We start from the raw sequence: 20,357 nt of genomic DNA on the forward strand, positions 1-20,357 counted from the left end.
TCAGTAAGATACAGCTTTTGGTTATAAAAATATATAAAATGACTCAAGAGTCCACATTTGAATGTCAAAGTCATTAGTCATACTTCTTCCTCTTCTTCTTTTTCTTCTTTATTTTTTTTAAGAAATGAGTAAGTCACACTTCCTTGAGGGTATGTTAAGACTAAAGTAATAAGACTGATAATCTTCCGGAGACACCAGACCCTTTCAGAAAGGATATTTTAGACAAGGGGCTTTCCTGGCACCTCCTAAGCTTGGGGCATCTACGTCCTTCTGTATAAGTGAACATCTGGCTTTCCTCCTTCCCTGAAAGTCCCCTGAAAATTTCTACCATCAACGTTTAATGGCCCCATCCTCTTACCACTTTTATTGTGTGGAGGATGGTAATGTTTATGGGAGTGGAACTAACTGCCCTGCCCTCACATGACCGGGGCTGGCATGTGACTTTGGATTAAAGTTTATGGAAATACGCAAATGTCATCAGATATGTATAAGAAATCCTCATTTCTTACAGGGAAGTGAGCTGACTTCATTAATTATAAATTGACTGACTTGTCTCAGGGATGAGGTGGGCACATTTCTTGCCAGCTGCTGAAGGCAGACATGCACCTAATACTCGTTAGCTATGGCTGTGTTCAGTCCCGTGGGCAGCGAGAGAATATGAAGATTGCAGACGGAAAGATCTGAGGTGCAGAAGCTCTGAGCCAGATGCCACAGAAGGGTTTGCCTGCTTTTCGGTGAGCAGGATAGGTACTTCCAGGGTTGCTCCCTGACGACAGTGCTGTAGCAAAACCATCGGAAAGAGCTTCTGTACAGTTCATGGGGCTCTAACAACATGGAAGATAATTCTAGTACATCCACACGTTTCCCTTCCCAGGGTGTCCACATTCCACTTGACCTTTACAATGACCTCATAAAGTCCTGCACTCCCTTTGACAGAGGAAAGTGAGGCAAATTTATCAATGGGTTTCTCCATCCAGGCCTGGGCTGGGTGAGTTCTTAAAAGTCAAACAGCTCCTACAAAGAGCTGAGGTTTGAAATCGCCCAGCAAGCCGGGGCACGAGCTCACGCCTCCCAGCCTCTGGTCAGTGACTCTTCCTGTGATATCGGACACCCTTTGGGGAGCCTCGCCCTGCAAGCCCTGGGCTCCATTACAGCGAGCATTGTGGAGCACTTATGCTGTGCCAGGAGCTGCCTGCGAGTTCGTGCATGAATTATTATCTGTGTCAACTCATTTCATCTGCATCAGTCACATAGGTAGATCCTGTTTGTCTCCTTATTGCACAGGAAAGTTAGGCCAGGTGCAGGGCGATTCGATAACTTGCACAAGGTCAAGTGGCTCTTGGTAGAGCTGGAATATGCACCCAGGCAGTCAGGCTCCTGAGTCCATGCCCTTAGCCACCATTTCATTCCTTTTTGGAGGTGAACTGATTGAAGAATTTACATTTTATAGAGTGGAGACAGTAATTTGAAGATTGTCTCCCAGAGTATATCCATCTGTCCGTCCATCCCTCCATATATCCAACATCGGTTCTCTTTGCTAAGGAGCCAATATGTGTCTTATATTATGTCGGGTTCTGGGGTTAAGACGTGAATAATGCCTAATCTTGACCCTCCGAAGATGCATATCTGAGGGCCTCGTGGTGCACCTCTGTCCAGTTTAGAAAGTGTTTGATGAAACCTTAGACACGGGCTGAACTAGATCATAAATTAGAATCTGCAACAACACGCAGAGCACCCATGTCAGGGTCACGTGGGGTGGGGCACGGGACAGGAATCTGCATTTTAACACACACCCTGGGGGATCCTTACTCGCGTGAATAGTTAAGGGGAATGTGTCCAGGGAAGCACGAAATTCGGTTTCCTGCCCCCGAGAAGTGCCCAGCCTGGCTGCAGACATAGACAGAAGTACAAGCAGTACCTAGAACAGGTTTTTCTCAGCTCTGCTGGAGACCCGTGTGGCTCCTTGGAAGTGCCTGGGGCTGCGGTGGCCATGTGGTGTGCAGGGTGGGCCTGAGGGAAGAGGACTCTGGGCCCTAATTTTGAACCCACTAGAGCAACTTCTTATCCTTCTGAAGAATATTGGTCTATGCTTAAGATTTAATTTAGAGAAAGGTTTCTACTGCTTAAAAAGAAGATTAAAAATTATTTTTTATTTCCATTTTTTATTGTGGTAAAATATACTTAACATTGAACCTACCATTTTAACCATTTGCAAGTTTACTTGTTCTGTGGCATTAAATACATTCACGTTATTGTGCAACCATCACCACCATCCATCTCCAAAACTTTCCATCTTCTGAACTGAAACTCTGTACCCATCAAACACTAACTTCCCATTACCCTGTCCCCCCGTTCCCTGGCAACCACCGTTCTATTTTCTGTCTCCAAGAACTGGAATGCTCTAAGAACCCTGTATCAGTGGAATCATACAAGACTTGTCCTTTTGTGATTGGCTTATTTCACTTGGTATGATGTCTTCAAGGTTCGTCCACGTTGTAGCACGTGTCTGAATGTCCTCTCTTTGAAGGCCAAGTACAAATGTGATTTCGAATTATCCCTGATTAGGATTATCTGTGGTTTTCCAGGAGCCCATGGGTTTCTGAAGTGATTATTAGAAGAGGCTGCAACTTGCTACTTGAGCACTGGGTTCAGCTGTCATTTCTGCTCAGGACTTGTTCTTGGCCAAATCATGAAGCATGGCTCCTGGGTCTTCCAAGCGTCCCTTCACCTTCTTTATCCCTTTTCTCTTGAACACGAGTCTTAGTGGTGCTTGTCATGACTCACCACTTGTCACCCTGCTTACTGATAGCAGGTGGTCTGCAGTGAATATGCTCTTGTGTGTGTGTGTGTGTGTGTGTGTGTGTCTAAGAGTTCCTTTAACAAAGAAAAAACTTTAAGGTCTCACATAACAAATTATGTGAGCTAGATTAAACCTCAAACTGAGGAAGCCCTAAGCAGAAAGAGAAGTCATGTGCGGCTCAGGTTTCTAACAAGGCAGGCTGGGGTGTTACTTCACTGAGTGAGAAAAAATTCAAGTTCCTGCTGAATAGCACAGGGAACTATGTTCAATATCTTGTAATAACCTTTAATGAAAAAAATATGAAAATGAATATATGTATGTATGTGCATGGCTGGGACATTGTGCTGTGCACCAGAAATTGACACATTATAACTGACTGTACTTCAATTAAAAAAAAAAGAATTCGGAGGACAAAATAGAGGCAAATTGAGTTGAACACCTATATTTTTTAGGTTATTCATTGGAGCTTAAGTGTTCCTTTGTCTTAGAAAATAAATGTCATTTTAAATGACAGCATAGTATCCCATCATCTTGATGAACTTTAATTTGCTTTTTAGTAGATGTTTACACTGTATTGAACTTTTATTATCCAAACACTGCCATGACAATTTTTTGTATATTTCATATATTTCTACGTTTTCGCAGATCTCTTATGATAAGCTTTTGGCGGAAAGGAGAGATGTGAGAAGGTCTGTGAATTAATAAGTAAACCAGTGACTAATGGGATGAGCTAATTAGCATGGAGGTTTTAGAGGCCACAGTGGCGGGTCATGACATGTGAGTGTCTTACCCGTCCTTGCAGGTCCAGCTGCCTTGGGCAGCAGGAGGTGCTTCCTAGAGGAGACCTGGGAGCGAGGCCTCAAGACAGGCAGGTGTGCGACAGGGGCCACGCCCTCCGCTACCTCTGAGCAGGGCCAGCCCGCAGTACAGCTCCACAGTACCTTTTGCAAAATCAGGGGCCTTTTGGAATTCAGTGTTTTTCAGATTTGAGGAAGGTAGTATAAACTATTTCTTCTGTGTGTGTTCAGAAGCACTCCACTTATTTATAGGGGGCACCCTATACTCCTGCATGTGAATATACTTAGTAAAACATGATAATAAATCTTTGTGAAAAAAATCTTTCGGCTTTCAGAACTTAGTGGATTTCGGGATTGAGGATAAGGGGTTGGGGGCCTGTGTCTGCATTGAATTTGAGCAGACAGATCTGACCCAGAAGAGGAGAGAATTCTCTCCCCTTGGTGTTCCAAGAGGTGGTCTTTTCAAGCTCATGAGGAAGTTGGAGGTCTTCATGAATTTGTACAGAAAGAGTTCAAATACTATTCTTCTCCATTAAAAAAAAATTAAAAAGAATTACTTTCGTTTTTCAGAGTCTCCTCCATTACCGACAGTAAACTGCATGTTGAACGATGGAAATATTACGCTCCAGTGCATGATATTGGAGCCTCCCAGCAGGCACGCAGACCTCCTGCAGTACTCATGGGAGTGTCCTCCCACCATGCTGTGTCCAAGTGACCCCAGCTTCTACCCATCTGATATGTATGTTCTGAAGGACAGCGATCTTTCACAGGAAGTTCAGTGTGTTATTAGCAATCCATTATTCAAACAGAAGTCGTCCATCACTTTGTCAACCTGTGCCCCAAGTGGTAAGTGACCGTATGTGTTACAGTGGGGATCCTGGACCACCAGTGGTTGGTGAATCTCGAACCACAGGTGTCGTTGCTTAGGTTCATTTCACAAGTTTGAAACGTAAAATGAATTACCGTTTTCCCAGACACTCCATTCTAGATATAAAGACAACATTTTTCAGGACTTTCTGTGTCAAGCACCACTCTGAAACATATGTTAATTAATTACGTCCCCATACGATCTGGTACTTATCCTCATTTTATGAGGAGAAACTGAGACTTAGTTGGGGGTTTAACTTGCTGCCCAAGGTCAACAGCCAGTAAGTGGTAGAGACTGGTTTTGGAATCAGGCCATCTGGCTTCAGAGATGATGCTCTTAATTAGTCACCATACTGCTTCTGATATTCTTCATAACCATTGTGCTCTTCAAGGTTGCCCACGTGCTACAAGAAGGTGCATAAGAAACATTTGTCTAGGCTAATAGTTGGTTAATAGCGTGACAATCTGTCCCGGCTATGGTCTTTTATGTTGTTGCTTATGTATCATGTATGTTTATAATTTACAATTCTTATTATCTGTTTTTTACATTATATCCCCAGTTTACAGACAGAAGGATCAGTCATTCGAAAGTGGTTCATTAAAACATAAGAGATGAAAATAGTAAATATTGTATTTCAGAGTGACATCACACTTGTAGGGTGAACAGGATTCCAGGGCAAATACAGAGTGTGGGTCTCCCTGGACTGGGATAGGGTGATTCCATGAAGAAATTTCTTTTCTGGACAAGCAACAGAAACAGAAAAGGGCCAATTAATAGATACAAGGATGTTGGTTTGTAAATTGGCCCCTGTCTATGGAGACCAAGGAGGGACTGAAGGAAGAGGCAGGCCACCCCCACGAGCAGGGGTAAGTGTTCACCAGCCAGGCAGCTTCCTCATGAGGCTCATCTTGGGCTGCAGGACCAGTCCATCTCTGTCTCTGCCCACCGAATCTTTGTATAGAGGCTTTCACTGGGTTCAGCCACATGCACCGCCCAGATGGCCTCTCAGCTCTTGAAAGTCTCTCTAGGCTGCGTCCTTGACAACAGTTCCCGTGGCAGGACCGGAAAGTGTACGTTCCAAGCACAGAATGGAGTGAGGAGCCTCTGATTGCCTGGGTCCAGTTCTCCAGTAAACTTGCAGTCACTTTTTTTTAATGACTTCTTTCAACAAATGTATATAAAAACACTTGAATTTTTTTTGATTCCTGAGCCATTCTCCATAAGTCTCCCATGTGTCGTACTTTTTTGAAACTTTTCAAATAATAATATAAAGCCATTAGGTTGTACTATCATTTTCAGACAAAGCAGGGTGCCTTCTTGGGTAACACAAATATTTCCAGAAAAAGTACAAAATAACTTCCAATTCATAATTGATAGATTTGATCCCTAAAAACAGAGAAAAGACCAAACCCATAGAGGTGTCACTCAAGAGGCACCACGTGCATTAGTCGCATGATTGCCAAGAAGATACGAAAACCGGCTGCAAAGTTAATGATGGTTATTATGCTGGGAGCAGACATGCCTTCATTAATTCCACTTACTGGTTTTGCATAATACCCAAAGCATACAGTGTGGAAATGCAATTTATGTGCTAGAAGATAGTTGCTTTACAGTGAGAACAACAAGAAACAAAACTAGTGTGCTTGTGGCTTTGACATGAGTGCAGTACACGTAACCGACAGAGAGAAAGAAGATCCATCTGTGGCATGAACAAACGAGTTGAAATCTTGAAAAGAGCGTTCAAGTTCCAAGATGTTCAAGTGTTCAAAGAGGCAAACCACTTGAAGGGACTTATTTCTGACTAAGATCCTCTATAGAATTATATGGAATGTTTTAAGATTCTCAAACGTTTTGCCCTTGTATGGTTTTCATTTAACCTTTGCCCTTGGAATTGAATGCCTAGGGGAGATGCTCTTCCCCACTGATACCCTGAGAAAAGATTGTCACAATAGCATCCCTATCATTGATAGGAAATAAGTGTTATTAATTCACAAACAAACCTTTTCTGTTATTAAATAATTGCGATTCATCTTTCTTTTACATTTTCCCCCCACATCAATAGTTCACATTACGTGGCAGATTTTGCAAGTTTGAGAAACATTGCTTAGATAGTTGTTAAGTCCTGTAAATCCTAGAGTAATGTGGACTCACTTTTCCATTAACCAAATGTGGGAAGACATTTTTCTTTTCTATAAATCTGGAGCCTGAACTTGATGATCTTAATGGTTCTTTTCAACAATAAAGTCTTGGGTCTCTTTTTCCCATGATGATTTTTAACTCCTTTTCTAGGGAGTTGCATGTGCCCCAACAGGTACAAATCCATGAAGGAGTAACAGTTACATATTGGCTCTTACTTTTTCAAGTGTTGATTTTTTTTATTCAGACTTTCTAATGCTTTGTCTATGAAGCACAGTAAAGCAGACTGACTAACCTGCCGCCCTTCGGCAAACCTTCCACGTAACGGTCCCGGTTGGTTCTCACCGCCACCATTCTAGACTGGTCAGACAGGAGTTGTTTACTTTTTACGAGTAGAGAGACAGGTTCAGCCAGGTGGGGTGACTTCGAGATCACTGAAGTCATGGAAATAGAATTGAAATTGAAGTCTTCCAGTTTCTGGGGTTTTCTTCCATGGCACCATCCTGACTCTTCACATCTCTCGAAATAAATCAGATTAAGGAAAAAAAAAATTTTGAATTGATTCGCAGGAATTGGCTTCCGAAAACCGTATCATGTTAAATCTTACCACAGACTATGGGGAATTCTGTAGGACCAAAGACCAGTTTTCTTCAATAAATAAATTGTAAGGGGAAAAAAAAAGAGAGGTGATTGGGGGGACTAAAGAGATTTAAGAAACATATCAAATAATTGCAATATATGGACCTTATTTAGTTCTGGTTTAAACGAAAAAAGTAAAAAATAGCAATTTAAACTGACTGCATATTTGATTATGTTGAACGCAATTCATTTTTAAGTATGTTAATGGCATGGTTATCTTTTACCAAGAATCCTTATCTTTTGGAAAGGTATACTCAGACGTTTATAGCTTAAAAAGTGCGCTGTCTGGAGTCAAACAGGGGTTCGCATCTCTAATTGTTTCCTAGCAAGTGGAAAGAGGCAAGGGGAGGGATAGAATCTGGTCCTCCCCTTTAAAGACTGCATGTGGCATGTATCACTTCCACTCACATTCCCTGGACCAGTCTGAGTGCATGGCCACAACTAGCTGAAGGAGGCTGGGAAGTCCCCTCCTTAGCTGGCTGGCCATGTGCCCAGGTTAAACACAGGAATTCTATTACCGGAGGTAAAAGGAGAGATTGATTATTGGGGAACAAGAGATGCTTCAACCACAGTGCACTACAAGATGAATATACTATCCAATTTTAAAACATACACCAAATTTTAAAGAAGTTGAAGAATGACATAAACAGTAAATATAAACAGAGGAGGTTTTTTTGCACCTAATTGGTCACCTTATGTTCTCCCTGGTGTGTGTGCACCTAATTTGGAAACTCTTAGTCTAAGCAAGAGAGCATGGTGTCTGGGACTAGGGTGATAGCAGCAGAGCTGGGAGAAGTGGTTCGGGTTAAGATACATTTTGAAAATAGAACCAAGAGGATTTTCTGGTGGTTTGAGTCGGGAAAAAGGGTGCCTACTAAGAAACATCAAATGACTCCTAGACTGCTGGCCCAAGCAACAGAATGAATCGTGTTACTGTTTGTTGAGGCTGGAAAGCAGGGGAACAGCAGGTGTGTAGAGGAAATACACAAATATGGGACATGTTTGAGTTTCCTATTAGATCCAAATGGAGACATCAAATAAGGCACTTTGACTGGTGAGTCTAGGTTTCTAGTGAACGGTCAGGGCTGGAGATATAAATTTGGGCATAATCAGAGTAGAGGAGGCATTTAAATAAAGCCTTGGGACTAGACGCGATCACTTGGAGAGAGCAGTTGTCGGAGAGAGGTGTACTGGGACTGAGTCCTGGGGACTCCAGCATCTGGAACGTGTGTATCGTGCACCGCGGTTTCCACCATTCTGTTGCCCCTTACACACATGACTGTGAAAGGGCTGGGTGTACTGGTTAGGGGAATAACAAAGAAATGTTAGTAAATTGGTAATCTGCAAATACGGAATCTGCAAATAAGAAGGATCAACTGTATTGCAGTTTTGGTCCATTCAGCTAATTATATTTCTTCTTTCTTTTTTTTTTCCAGATAATACAAGGCACAGATACATGCTTTTTGCAATACTGCCAGCAGTTGCAGTTGCTGTGCTGTTTTTTAAATGTATGTATACTTTCTTTCTTGTTTTTAAAGCTTTCTTTTTTCTTTCTTTCTTTTTATGTGGGGGAGGTGGGGGTAATAGGTTTGTTTGTTTGTTTGTTCGTTTGTTTATTTAATGGAGGTACTGGGGATTGAACCAATGACCCTGTGCATGCTCAGGAAGCACTCTACCACTGAGCAGTAGCCTCCTCACCCCATCGCGTATTTTCTTTAAAAAGAAAAAGTTTGCAGACCTGAATTGTTTTTTCAAAGGCCAGGAGATGATTAGTGTGAAGATGAAAACAAAGTTTGAAATTTTAGACATTTCGAAAGAAACAAAACCTTTTTCATTTTACTTGTCGTCTGGGGTTGCTGAGTGTGTCAGGTTCCCCAAGATTCTGAATTATCTTAAGGCAGAATGAATCCTCGAGCCCTAGAGAGCTTTACAGGAGTTGGAACACAGCCAGGTGTACCTGGGACTGTTCCCCAGCCCCCTGTCTGTGGTCCACTTCAATAGATAGTTATACTTCTGGTCTTCAAGCCAGATTTTGCAAAAGACCTCTTACTGCCATGCTTATAATTTCTATGACCCATAGCCCAGAAGGAGATCCAGGTAGGATGGGGCTTTTGTTGAGCTGGGTGACCTGGAGTGGGTATAAATGACCTGAGATTACCTGTATTGCCTTCCTGAGCCTTCCTCAGTCCCCTGAGATCTTGGGCCAACCCAGAAAGTAATCCATATGCCATGGAGAACTGGTGACCTGGTCCCAGCATGTTCTGTCCCGGTGACAGAAACCAAAAGGAAATTCGTGAGACCGATTTGTCGCCCACACAGGGAAGGTTGAAGAGTAAGCTTTCTCCAAGGTGATGGCATCCAGGGTCCATGGCGTTTCATACTCATGTCTTGAATCAAGTTCACAAATGAGATTTCAGTTTCCCTAGACTTGCACTGTTCCATACAGTGGGCACTAGCCACATGTAGTGATTTAAAATATAAAATTAAATTAAATTAAATTAAAAATGTAGTTCCTCAGTTTGCACTAGCCACATTTCAAGGCTCAGTGGTTACAGATGGCTAGTTGTTACCATGTTAGACCAAACAGAACAATTCTGTCCTCACAGAAAGTTCTGTTGGTCAGTACTGCCTTAGACTATTTTGGGATATTAGCAGTAGACTGTGATTTCCTGAGGGTACCATTTCCATATTACAGCTTGCAAATACCATAAAGATCCCTAAGTAATAGATTATCAGTCAATTGACTCTCCTCTAAACTTATTTAAAAAAAAATCAGCTGAAGAAAGTTTTAGGGCATCATTACCAATAAATAAAATATTTTGGGAGCTCAAGTGTTCATTTAAAAAAGTTATTTTTAATCCCCAAAGAGCAGTATTATAGTTAATCATCTCCTTAACAGATTAGTCCTCAGAAATGAAAATTATTTTCCACTGAATGTTTTCCTGGGGGTTTACCACCAGAACTCCTGAACCAAAGAAAAGTAGCACTGAGTACCCATATAACTCCGAACAGCTGGTTGGTCTAATTGAAAAAAAAAAAGATTTATTCAGTGGAGGGAAACTTAATCCAGTGGTCAGTACTGGTAGCGCCTGAAAAAGAATTGTTCAGAAAAAAAAAGGTTCAGCAAGTACCTCACCCCTGAAGCCAATAATTGGAAGGTGAGGCATTTGACAGGGAGCCTTCAGAAGGGGAAAGAGTTGAATATAAACATCTCCCACTACTGGCTGTAGTTGACAAACACTTTTAGAGCTCAGTCAAGTCTGTGGACACAGAGGCTGGACCATTAACATGGCTACAGGTTAGAGCTGATGCCTCTGATGGGGAGGAAACTGATGCAAACGTGTGGGACCGTATCTTAAAATCCAAACCAGTGCTGTGCTGAATGGTAGCCACAGGTCACAGGTGGCTCTTGAATCCTTGAAATGTGGGAGTCCAAAGTGAGACATGCCGTCAGAAAAAAAAAATAGACACAAAATTTATAAGACTTAGTTAAAAAAAAAAGGACTACAAAGTATCTCATTAATAATATTTATATTGGTTATATGTTAAAATCATATTTTAATATGTTGAGCTAATAAGTAAAATATATTAAGAATTAATTTTACCCATTTCTTTTTACTTGGTAATGTGGCTACTAAACATTTCAAATTACTTACGTGGCTCACACTCTATTCCTATCAGGCAGTGCTGGTCCAGACCGTTCTAGGCTCCCTTCATCCTTAGCTTTACGCACAAGCTGCTATAGAAAAAAACATTTCATCAATAGTTTCTGTTTTTCTGTCATTGGACAACCAATTTTTGAACAACTCTTTGGCCCAACTCTGTAGCCAGTTTGATGTAAGCATTTACATTTAGGAGAGTTAGGAAATGCCAGCTCCACAGGGCTGTACTTTAGAATTTCCCTGGTTTAGGCTTCTCGCCAGCAACTCCAGATTTCAGCACCCTTTCTGTTCTTTAATTGAGATGAAAATGTCTTCATTTGTAGGTTTTCTGGTACGTCGTGGTCAGCACACGAACGCACAGAACTAGGTAAGGATCCTGTGGACTGCACAGTGGGTACGTGGTGTATCGTGTACTAGGCGCAGAACAGCCCTGATGGAGAAGGCCTGCTTCTCAGGGAGCCAGGTTCTACTTATCTGTCAGTCTTCTTGAACAGTAATAAGTAACATCAGGAGATGTGCTAACTGCAGTTCATTAAGCACCAACTGGTTGTCCAGCACTGGGCTGGCCACTTTCCATACACTTCTCACTGAACCCTCTCGATGAGCTTTGCATGGGGGTATCGTTACAGCTGGCTTAGAGACAGTGAATGTGCGACTCAGAGAAGTCAAGTCACATTGCTAATAAGTGGTAGAGCTAAAATTCATAACTAGGTCGCCAGACTCCAGGGATTATCCTGTTAACCGCCACAATATACTCCCTCCTTCTCCCATCCCAGGAAGACTGTACACAGGTTGCGTTCACTTCAGGAGCCAAGGTCCGAGCCAGGCCCATATCATGAACAAAAACAGGATCCAGACACAGTTACCAGCAGCTGCTGCTTTGGCATCAGATTGAAGAACTGGCAAAAGAGACAACATTTGCAAGAAGATCTTTGGAAGTCAGAGGCATTAAAATGGGGTGATATTGGAATAGGGAGCCATTGTAGGTTCTGGAGCAGGAGAGATTTGCATGAAAAACATGGTTCTGGGATGATGAGTCTAGGAAGATAAAACTAACATCTTAAGGTAACATCCTGGGGAGAAACCTACATAGCGTGGGGCTCTGTGTGCTTACTTTTCTCAGTGTATTTTTGTTACTCAGATTTTATACTTTGTGTGCTTCCTTTGTGTGTGTGTTTTCTTAACAGAACACATTTTCATGGAAAAACAAATAATTGATATTTTATACATTGCATTTTCTTCAGCAAATCTCGAGTAGGGGCTCACTCGTATTTCTATAATAGTTCGACACTGCAGATTGGCCTATGTAGAAACAGCTGAACTTTCATATGAAGTCAACTCCCCCTTGATTGCAGAATTCACGTTTTCTCAGATACCTTTTAGATTTAAAGAGCCCACTGTGGCTGCAGCGGGGGGCTCCCTAAACTCAACTGTTAAAGAGTTATAGATATGATGGAGGGGCAGGGATTGGGGAAGGAGTTGGGGAGGGGACAAGCATAACCAGGAAGAGATGCAAAATTGTCACATCTCCATGAGGACAGTATCAGGAAGAACTTAAGCCCAGTTAAAAATATCTGAGGACAACCAAGCAGAGAACAGATATCTGAGGGAAGACGGACATGCTATTACACTTCTCACCAAGACAGTTCAGTTTAGAGAGCTTCCTGGAGAGCTGGTCATTATCCTGTTTCATGCAAATGTCTGGGAAGCAGATCAATCGAATGAAAAAGGGAGAAGAGTCCCCCATTTCTCTGGGAAGAAAGATTTGCAAGTGTTCTCAGCCCGAAGGAGAGCTGAGATGCAGACCTGATTCTTTGGCAGTGGATGAACCTGGCTGTGGGAGTGGGTGAGAGGACCCCTGGGGAGGGGGTGGGGGGGAAGGGGGGTGCAAATCCCCAGGAGGGGCTTCCCTGCAGAGAACTGTGCCTGCCGGAGCATTGGAGCAGCGCTGCCCACTTTATCCCCCTCAACAGTCCACAGCTCCCCTTTTCATGTTGTACGAGGTTCTTAAGAAGGAAAACTCCTATTTGCTTTCCTTTACCTCACCTCTGTGACTCCAGCGCTGATTTTTCATAAACTCCTTTTACCAAAGGAATGCAGGTAGTTTGGGAACTCTGATCTGGTCTGGTCTGTGGAAATACAGGCAGTGGGGAAGACAAAAAGCCACGAAATGGAATCTCAGTTTGAAGGGACTTGCTCAGGCAAGGCTGTAACTTGGTGTTTGGACTGATTTCCTCTGAGCTTCCCAAGAGTGTTCTGTCATCACCAAAGAGGTGACTAAACAGGAAGAGAAACTGAGGTGGGAAGAAAACCATCCCCAAGGAGATTCATGTGGCAAAGAAGGAAATAACTCTTAGAAGGGGTGACAGTTTACATACGGGTCTTACAGACTCAGCTCTGTTATTTGGAAATTTCAGTTACACTCAAAGGCTGCCTTGGTGTGAGGAGATGGGACTAATAATTAGTGCTGTGCACTGAAGACAGCGCTTCTGGTGGAACTCCAGCTGCCAGCCCACGAGTGCCCAAGAACAGTCTCCCTCCCTCTCTGCTCCCTAGCACCCTTGCTTTTGATGTGTGTATCACAAAAGGCTACCCACATAAGAATGGGAGGGTAATTAAGACTCAGACTGCAACCGAGATTGACCTCACTTTATACTAATCTGAGACATTTATTTCATAGCATTGGTTCTTTGGTAACAGAAGACAAAATCAAGTGGCTGGGAACTAAGTTATTGTAATAACTTTGAGAAGGGCTCTGATTTACCATTCAAGTATTACGTTATCCTTCAGGAAACCGTGGAAGCCTCACTTGAATAGATCCTTCATAAGAAGCAATGTTGTACAGAAGAAATGACAACTAACAAATGCTAAGCATTCATTTCTACTCTACCATCAACACTGACTGTGACTGGATGCTGTCTTGTCTCTCAGTTTTTTTTTTTTTTATTGTATATTGTGTTTGGAGAGACCTAAATCTTTGTAAATAAATGTAAGTATGTACATAAGTGACTAAGTAGCTTAGCTCTTTTTTCATAATTTGGAAAAATAAAATAGAAGGAGGTGACGGCTTTGTACTGAAATCTATTCTTGATTTCTCTTTTGTTTTAGAGGAGAAAGAATTCATTGCAGGATCAGTAGTTAGTGAGGGAGATTGGATCCATGGCTGTTGACAGGAGGCAAGAACAGGAGGGTTCTTTTGTTTCTTTTGAAAAGACCACATCACCACCATCCAAGTGCAGGTGTATAAACTGGATGGCACAGGGAGGCTTGTCTCATTAAGATCTCTTAACCCACTTAGTTTATCATGTTGGTGAGCCGTCACATTGGCGGGTAAACAGCAGGGAACGCTGTAAAAACTGTAAGGTCATGCGCAAGCGCAGAACAGCGGCCTCTCCTGGAGAAAGAGGTGAATTGCCCCGGCTATACCCAGAGCAGCCATTGTGTAAACCCGAGATCCCAGAGCCGGAGCCCTCTGTGGAATTCCTGTCGAGTGAGTCTTCGGCCTGAAAGAGGAGATGTTTTCCTTGCCTCCCAGGTGGATGTGTGCACAGCGGTGGTAGGACAGCTCCATCCAGGCTCCCCACAGCCATCGGGAAGAGGGAGGCTGGCCCGGAGCCCTGAGAACTGGGAAGATCCAGCTTCTCCCCCACCTCCAGGCGGCTTAGCTTCCCATCGGCGTGTCTTCGACAAATCTTAGCAAACCCTTTATTCCAGGCCCTAGAGGGAGCCCAGGACTCCCAGAGCAGCGTTTATCTTCCAGACTTTGGTCCGCGTATGTTCTGCCTGGCCCTCTTGGACCCCATCCAACAAGAGTAAAATTTCCAGCATCCTCTTCTACGAAGGTCGAAGGTCCGCTTTCTGGCGCTCCCTGAGGACACTGCCTCCCGCAGCCCTCAAGGGGAAGCTCCTCCTCTGTGCACCTTGTGCACTGGGCCTAGATGGGGCGATTTGGGGAGGGGGTGGCGTCCTCCCGGCTCTTCTCTGCTTCCAGAGCACTGCTCCTTCCAACAGCAGATTGCCACCACCTGATAGCCGTTTTCCGCACTCATTGTTGTGTGTCTCTTGCCGTGAAGCTTCTAGCACGAGGTGGAAATCACGTCTCTTAGCACCGCTCCTTTCAGAATCTGAGTGTTTTCAAAACCTACAAATCGAATACCCTGGCATGGTCTCCCCCAGGGATCTCATCTCCTCCCTTTCCCATCCATGCCCTGGCCCGGCTCTGACCTTTTCCTCACCAATACCCGCAGCCCCTCACTGTCTCAGTTACAAGCATTCCCTCTCTGCTCACAGTCTTCCACACCACAGCCTTGAGGGCCCCGATTCCCAAACTCCTGCCACCCTACCAGGACCTGCACGCCAGCCATCCTGCCTCTTCCCTGGCCCTCGGCTGCTTTGATTCCTCGTCTGCCTCACAGCCTGGGGCCTCCAGTGGGAGCTCATCGGTGTAATCACTCCTCTATCCTCACTCTCTATCCTCTCACTTGGCCAAACCTCAGCCACGGTTACAGTCACCCCTACCAGTTCACTCCCTGCATCCAAACTGCTGAACATCCCGGAGAAACACACCACCAGGCTGATCAGTTTCACTTCAATAACCGCAAACCTCAAATGGAATCACGGTGTTTCTCAGGTGTCCTCATTGCAGGGCCCTGGTCCGTTCACAGCCTCCTCATGGCTCTTCTTAAATCTGCAACCCTGTGTCCTCACTCTCAGCCGCTCACCTGGCTCCCCACATCACTGGGAAAAAAACAAAAGCACTGAAGAGAGCCCTTGCCCCGCACACCTCCACCCCAGCTGCATGGGCACCCACGGGCTTCGCTCTCCCCGTTACTGTGGCTGGACTCTCCTTGCTCCTTCCTCCCAAACCACTTACTCCTCTTGCCTTAGTCTGCTATAGCGTAATACCATAGACTGGGTGGCTTAAAAGCAGAAATTTATTTCTCCCCATGCTACTGGTTAGGAAGATCAAGGTGCCGCCAGTGTGGTTCCCAGTGAGGGCTCTTCTGGCTGGCTGTGTCCTTGCGTGGCAGGTGTCTCTTCCTCTTATCCGGACACCAGCTCTACTGGATTGGGTCCCCACCTTTATGGCCTCATTGAACCTCCTCGCAGGCCTTATCTCCATAGTCACATGGGGGGTTAGGGTTTCAACATACGAATTCTAGGGGATGAAGTGTTCACACTGCTTATTCACAGGATCACATCGCCCCTCATCTGCTTAAGGACCTCACTTTTGTCTTTGCCCACCTCTCTCCCCATCAGCTTTTACCTTTCTACAGCATTATGCAAACATGCTATTTCTCATAGCTTCAAAAACCATGAAGTATATAGTCAGTTTACAATGTCGTGTCAATTTCCAGTGTACAGCATAATGTTTCAGTCATACATAGACATACATATATTCTTTTTCATTAAAGATTATTGTAAGATATTAAATATAGTGCCCTGTGTTATACAGAAGAAATTTGTTTTTTAAATCTATTTTTATGTATAATGGTTATCATTTAAAGATCTCAGACTCCCAAATTTATCCTTTCCCACTCCCTTTCTCTGGTAACCATAAGATTGTTTTCTATGTCTGTGACTCTGTATCTGTTTTGTAATTGAGCTCATTAGTGTCTTTTTTTTTAGAGTCCACATATGAGTAATAACATATTGTATTTTTCTTCCTCTGTCTGGCTTACTTCACTTAGTATGATGATCTCCAGGTCCATCAATGTTGCTGTAAATGATATTGTCTTTTTCATGGCTGAGTAGTATTCCATTGTATAAATATATCACAACTTCTTTATCCAGTCATCTATTGATAGACATTTAGTTTGTTTCTATGTCTTGGCTATTATAAACAGTGCTGCTATGAACATTGGGGTGCAGGTGTCTTCAAATTAGAGTTCCCTCCAGATATATGCCCAAGAGTGGTATTGCTGGATCATAGGGTAAGTCTATTTTTAGTTTTTTAGGGAATCTCCATACTGTTTTCCATAGTGGCTACACCAAACTATATTCCCACCAGCAGTGTAGGAGGGTTCCCTTTTCTCTGTACCCTCTCCAGCATTTATTGTTTGTGGACTTTTTAATGATGGACATTCTGATTAGTGTGAGGTGATACCTCATTGTAGCAAAACCCAAAATACTCTTCTTTGCACTTTTGCACCCAGCTCTTATCTCATTTTTCTGCTATATTTTATAAAAGGTCCCTCAGAAGAATGATCTGTACTTCCTTTTCCTGATTCCCTCTCCCCATTCTTTTTCTTTTTTTAATTTTTTTAACCTTAATTTTGGGGGGGTAATTAGGTTTACCTATTTATTTATTTTTGGAGGAGGTGCTGGGGATTGAACCCAGGACCTCATGCATGCTAAGCATGCTCCCCATCACTTAAGCTATACCCTCTCTGCATCCCCATTCTCTTTGGACACACTTCGGTCAGGCTTTCACCCCCTACTACTTGCCAAGCTTAGTGATGACCCCCTCATCCTAACATCCAATGGTCACTCCTCAGACCTTATCTTACTTTGCCTGTCAGCATCATCTGACACCGTGGAGGGCCCCCCACGTATTTGTTTAGTGCTTCCTAGACACTAGGTTCTGCGGGGTGTGTGCAATGAAAAAAGCCCGTGGTGTGACAGGGCACGGAGGCCTGTGAACACTTGTGGTGAGTTTACCAAGTCCTAAAATGGAAGTGTGTGCAAAGAAGGAAGGAAGTACAACCACGTGACCCAGGAGTTCCACTCCTTGGTATATACCCATGAGAAATAAACATGTGCGTCCACCCAAAGGCCTGTACATGGATGTTCATCAGTCAGTATTCACAACAGCCAAACAGTGGAAATAATCCAAACATCCATCCACGGATGAGCAGATACATAAAAAAATGCAGTCTATTCATATAGTGGCATAGTATTCAGTATAAAAAGTAATGAAGGTCTGATACATACTACAGCATGGATGAACCTTGAAAACATGCTAAGTGAAAGAAGCCAATCTAAAGAGATGACATAGTATATAATTTTTATTTATACAAAATTACCAGAGTAGGGCTGGGAGGGGGATGTTGGATGCGGGGAGGGAGTGACTGGGGTGAAAATGTTCTAAAATTAATTGTAGTCATTGTACAACTGTAAACAGACTAAAACTGTATACTTTAAGCTGGTGGACTATATGGTACATAAATTATGTTCTAATAAAACTATTATTATAAAAAAAAAGGACTAAGGAATTAGAGGAGTGGTCTGGCGTCCCATCCCTCCCCCGTCAGCTCCTCAGCCTTTGTTCAGCTCTTCAGATGCTGAACGTCTATATAGGGAACTTCCTTCCCCTCAGGACTCTTGACTACATTTCCCCTACTCTACCCGGGGCCAAAAGTTACCAGGTCACAAAGCAACTTTCTGTTTGAAAGTCTGAGCAAAGAACTAGCTTCAGACACTAGCTAGTGAGTGTCTGAAAGCCCCTTAAACCAGAGTTGAATTTAGAATCTTGAGACACAGTGTCCCGTTGTGTTTCTCCCCCCGCCACCCTTAGGCACACTCTGCCCGGTGTACACGTCCCCTGGTCATCTGCCTTCTTCTGCACTCCCATTCCTACACTGCCCCGTGCTCCCTGCCCCGCTCCTCGTTCCCTTCCAGGATTGTCCGTTGGAGCCTCCTTTCCACCATCAACAATCTGCTCTACACCCGCAGCCCTCACTCAGCCTTGTGTTCTGGTCATACCCACCTCTCTACATCCCCTGGCGCTACTCCCCAAGGACTCTGCCTCCACTGGCAGGCCTGTCCAAGGGACAGGCAGGTACTGTCACTCTCCTTGTTTCACAGATAAGAAACTGACAGGCACAGATCAAAGGTCAGCCAGTTAAAAGCGGCAGAAGCAGGATTCAAGCCCAGGCGGAACCCCAGAGGCTGCTGACCGCCAAGCCATACTGAGAAGATAGATGTGTGTGGTTAATTTCCCACCTATAGTTGGGAGCCCTCTAAAACTTTTTTCCAAGTTTCCTGTTTACTCAAAGAAGGAGTCTATCCTTAATTCAAGTGTTCTCTAGAGAGAGGGCTTGCATTCAACCACTTACGTTGACCATGTAGCAAAGGGACCAGATACTATACTGAATTCTACCTCCTTGACTCAAAGCTGGAGGGGTCCTCGGAGGTCTCATTAGTTGAGTAAACTGAGGCACAGGGAGGGAAGGTAACTGGACCAAGCACTCACAGCTAGTTCGGCGAAAGAACCAGAAACAGGAGCCCTAAAATCTTGGCCTCCACCCAAATGCTTTTCTGTGACACAGGGGTGTCTCCTAAAATCCACCCTTAGTACCCTTAGTTTTAAACCCCCTACCCAGTGTCAGATTTGAACAGGAGCCCAAGGAAGCATGGCGTTGGCTGCAGGGACCATGCAGCGGGAGGCCTGGCTGCAGCTCAGTGCCCTGCCAGGGGTTGTGGTGCTTGCCATCTTGGGAGGTACCCGGTCTTTTGGTCGGAACGGAAGTGGTGGATGATGGCGGAAGTGAGAGCAAAGTGGCCAAATGCGTGACTTGCCTGGGCTGCCTGTGTTAACGTCTGATGCCTACAGAATAAGAAAAAAGCCCTTCCTCTTTCTCTAGGCTCTTCCTCTTGATCTTTTCCTTCTATTCCAAGATCTTCTATTCCAAGACCCTTTTGTGCAAAGGGAGTACTAGCGATCAAAGCAGCAGGCCCTTGTGTCTTGATTAGGGAATCACTGACAAGGGCCCCAGTCAAAACCACCTCCCTCACCAGCCTCCTGACATCACCTCACCTCTTACGCCTTTATTTTTTTATTTTTATTTTTAAAAATTTGTTTTTTATTGAGGTAACATTGGTTTATAATATTATATAAATTTCATGTGTACAATATTGTATTTCTTCTTCTGTAAACACAACAGTGTGTCACCACCAAAAATTTAGTTTCCATCCTTCACCACACAGTTGATCCCTTTTAACTGTATGGCCTTCCCCACTCCCCCAGCCTTTCCCCTCTGGTAACCATTACTCTGTTCTCTGTATTTACGTGTTTATTTTTGCTTGGTTTGGTTTATATTCATTTATTTTGGTTTTTGTTTGTTTTGTTTTCTATTTTAAAAAGTCCACATAAGAGTGAAATCATAGGATATTTTCTTTCTTCATCTGACTTAGTTCACTTATGCAGTACCCTCAAGGTCCATCCGTGTTGTTGCATATGGCAAGATTTCATCTTTTTCCACTGTGTGATATATATATAAGAAGAGAAGGAAAACCAATTCATCCATTCAGCAGTGAAGTCATTCACCCATTGATCCATCCAGCTATCCATCCATCCATCCATCCGTCCATCCATCCATCTTTTCATTCAACACATTTACTGAGTGCCTTACTATGTGCTAGGCACTGTTCTGGGCACTTGGGGTATAATAGTAAACAGATGAGAGAGAAGCAAGATGGCGGAGTAGAAGGACGCTCGTAGCTCACCCTCTCCC

At 43.7% G+C, this 20,357-nt stretch overlaps 1 protein-coding gene and 1 long non-coding RNA gene across 4 annotated transcripts in view; one reads left to right on the forward strand and one right to left on the reverse strand.

Annotated features, from left to right (window-relative positions):
• CD58 (CD58 molecule) overlaps nucleotides 1-17,758 on the forward strand; it is a 37,196-nt gene extending 19,438 nt beyond the window's left edge. The window contains exons 3-6 of one of the 3 annotated variants that reach the window (XM_072967934.1): nucleotides 4,168-4,443; nucleotides 8,677-8,748; nucleotides 11,226-11,269; nucleotides 13,693-17,758. In XM_072967934.1, the coding sequence (XP_072824035.1) occupies nucleotides 4,168-4,443; nucleotides 8,677-8,748; nucleotides 11,226-11,269 (392 nt within the window). In that variant the 3' untranslated portion in view covers nucleotides 13,693-17,758. Of the gene's footprint in view, nucleotides 1-4,167; nucleotides 4,444-8,676; nucleotides 8,749-11,225; nucleotides 11,270-11,678; nucleotides 12,293-13,692 lie in introns of those variants that run through there. The other 2 variants (XM_072967933.1, XM_072967935.1) reach the window with 2 other exon arrangements.
• On the reverse strand, nucleotides 5,059-5,476 carry LOC140698510 (uncharacterized). Its single transcript, XR_012076319.1, has 2 exons — nucleotides 5,344-5,476; nucleotides 5,059-5,203 (listed from the first exon to the last, which is right to left on the reverse strand). It is a non-coding gene; the product is annotated as an uncharacterized lncRNA (long non-coding RNA).
• Nucleotides 17,759-20,357: the final 2,599 nt, after the last annotated feature.

This window comes from Vicugna pacos, chromosome 9, assembly GCF_048564905.1.
Source record: "Vicugna pacos chromosome 9, VicPac4, whole genome shotgun sequence".
NCBI lineage: Eukaryota > Metazoa > Chordata > Mammalia > Artiodactyla > Camelidae > Vicugna > Vicugna pacos.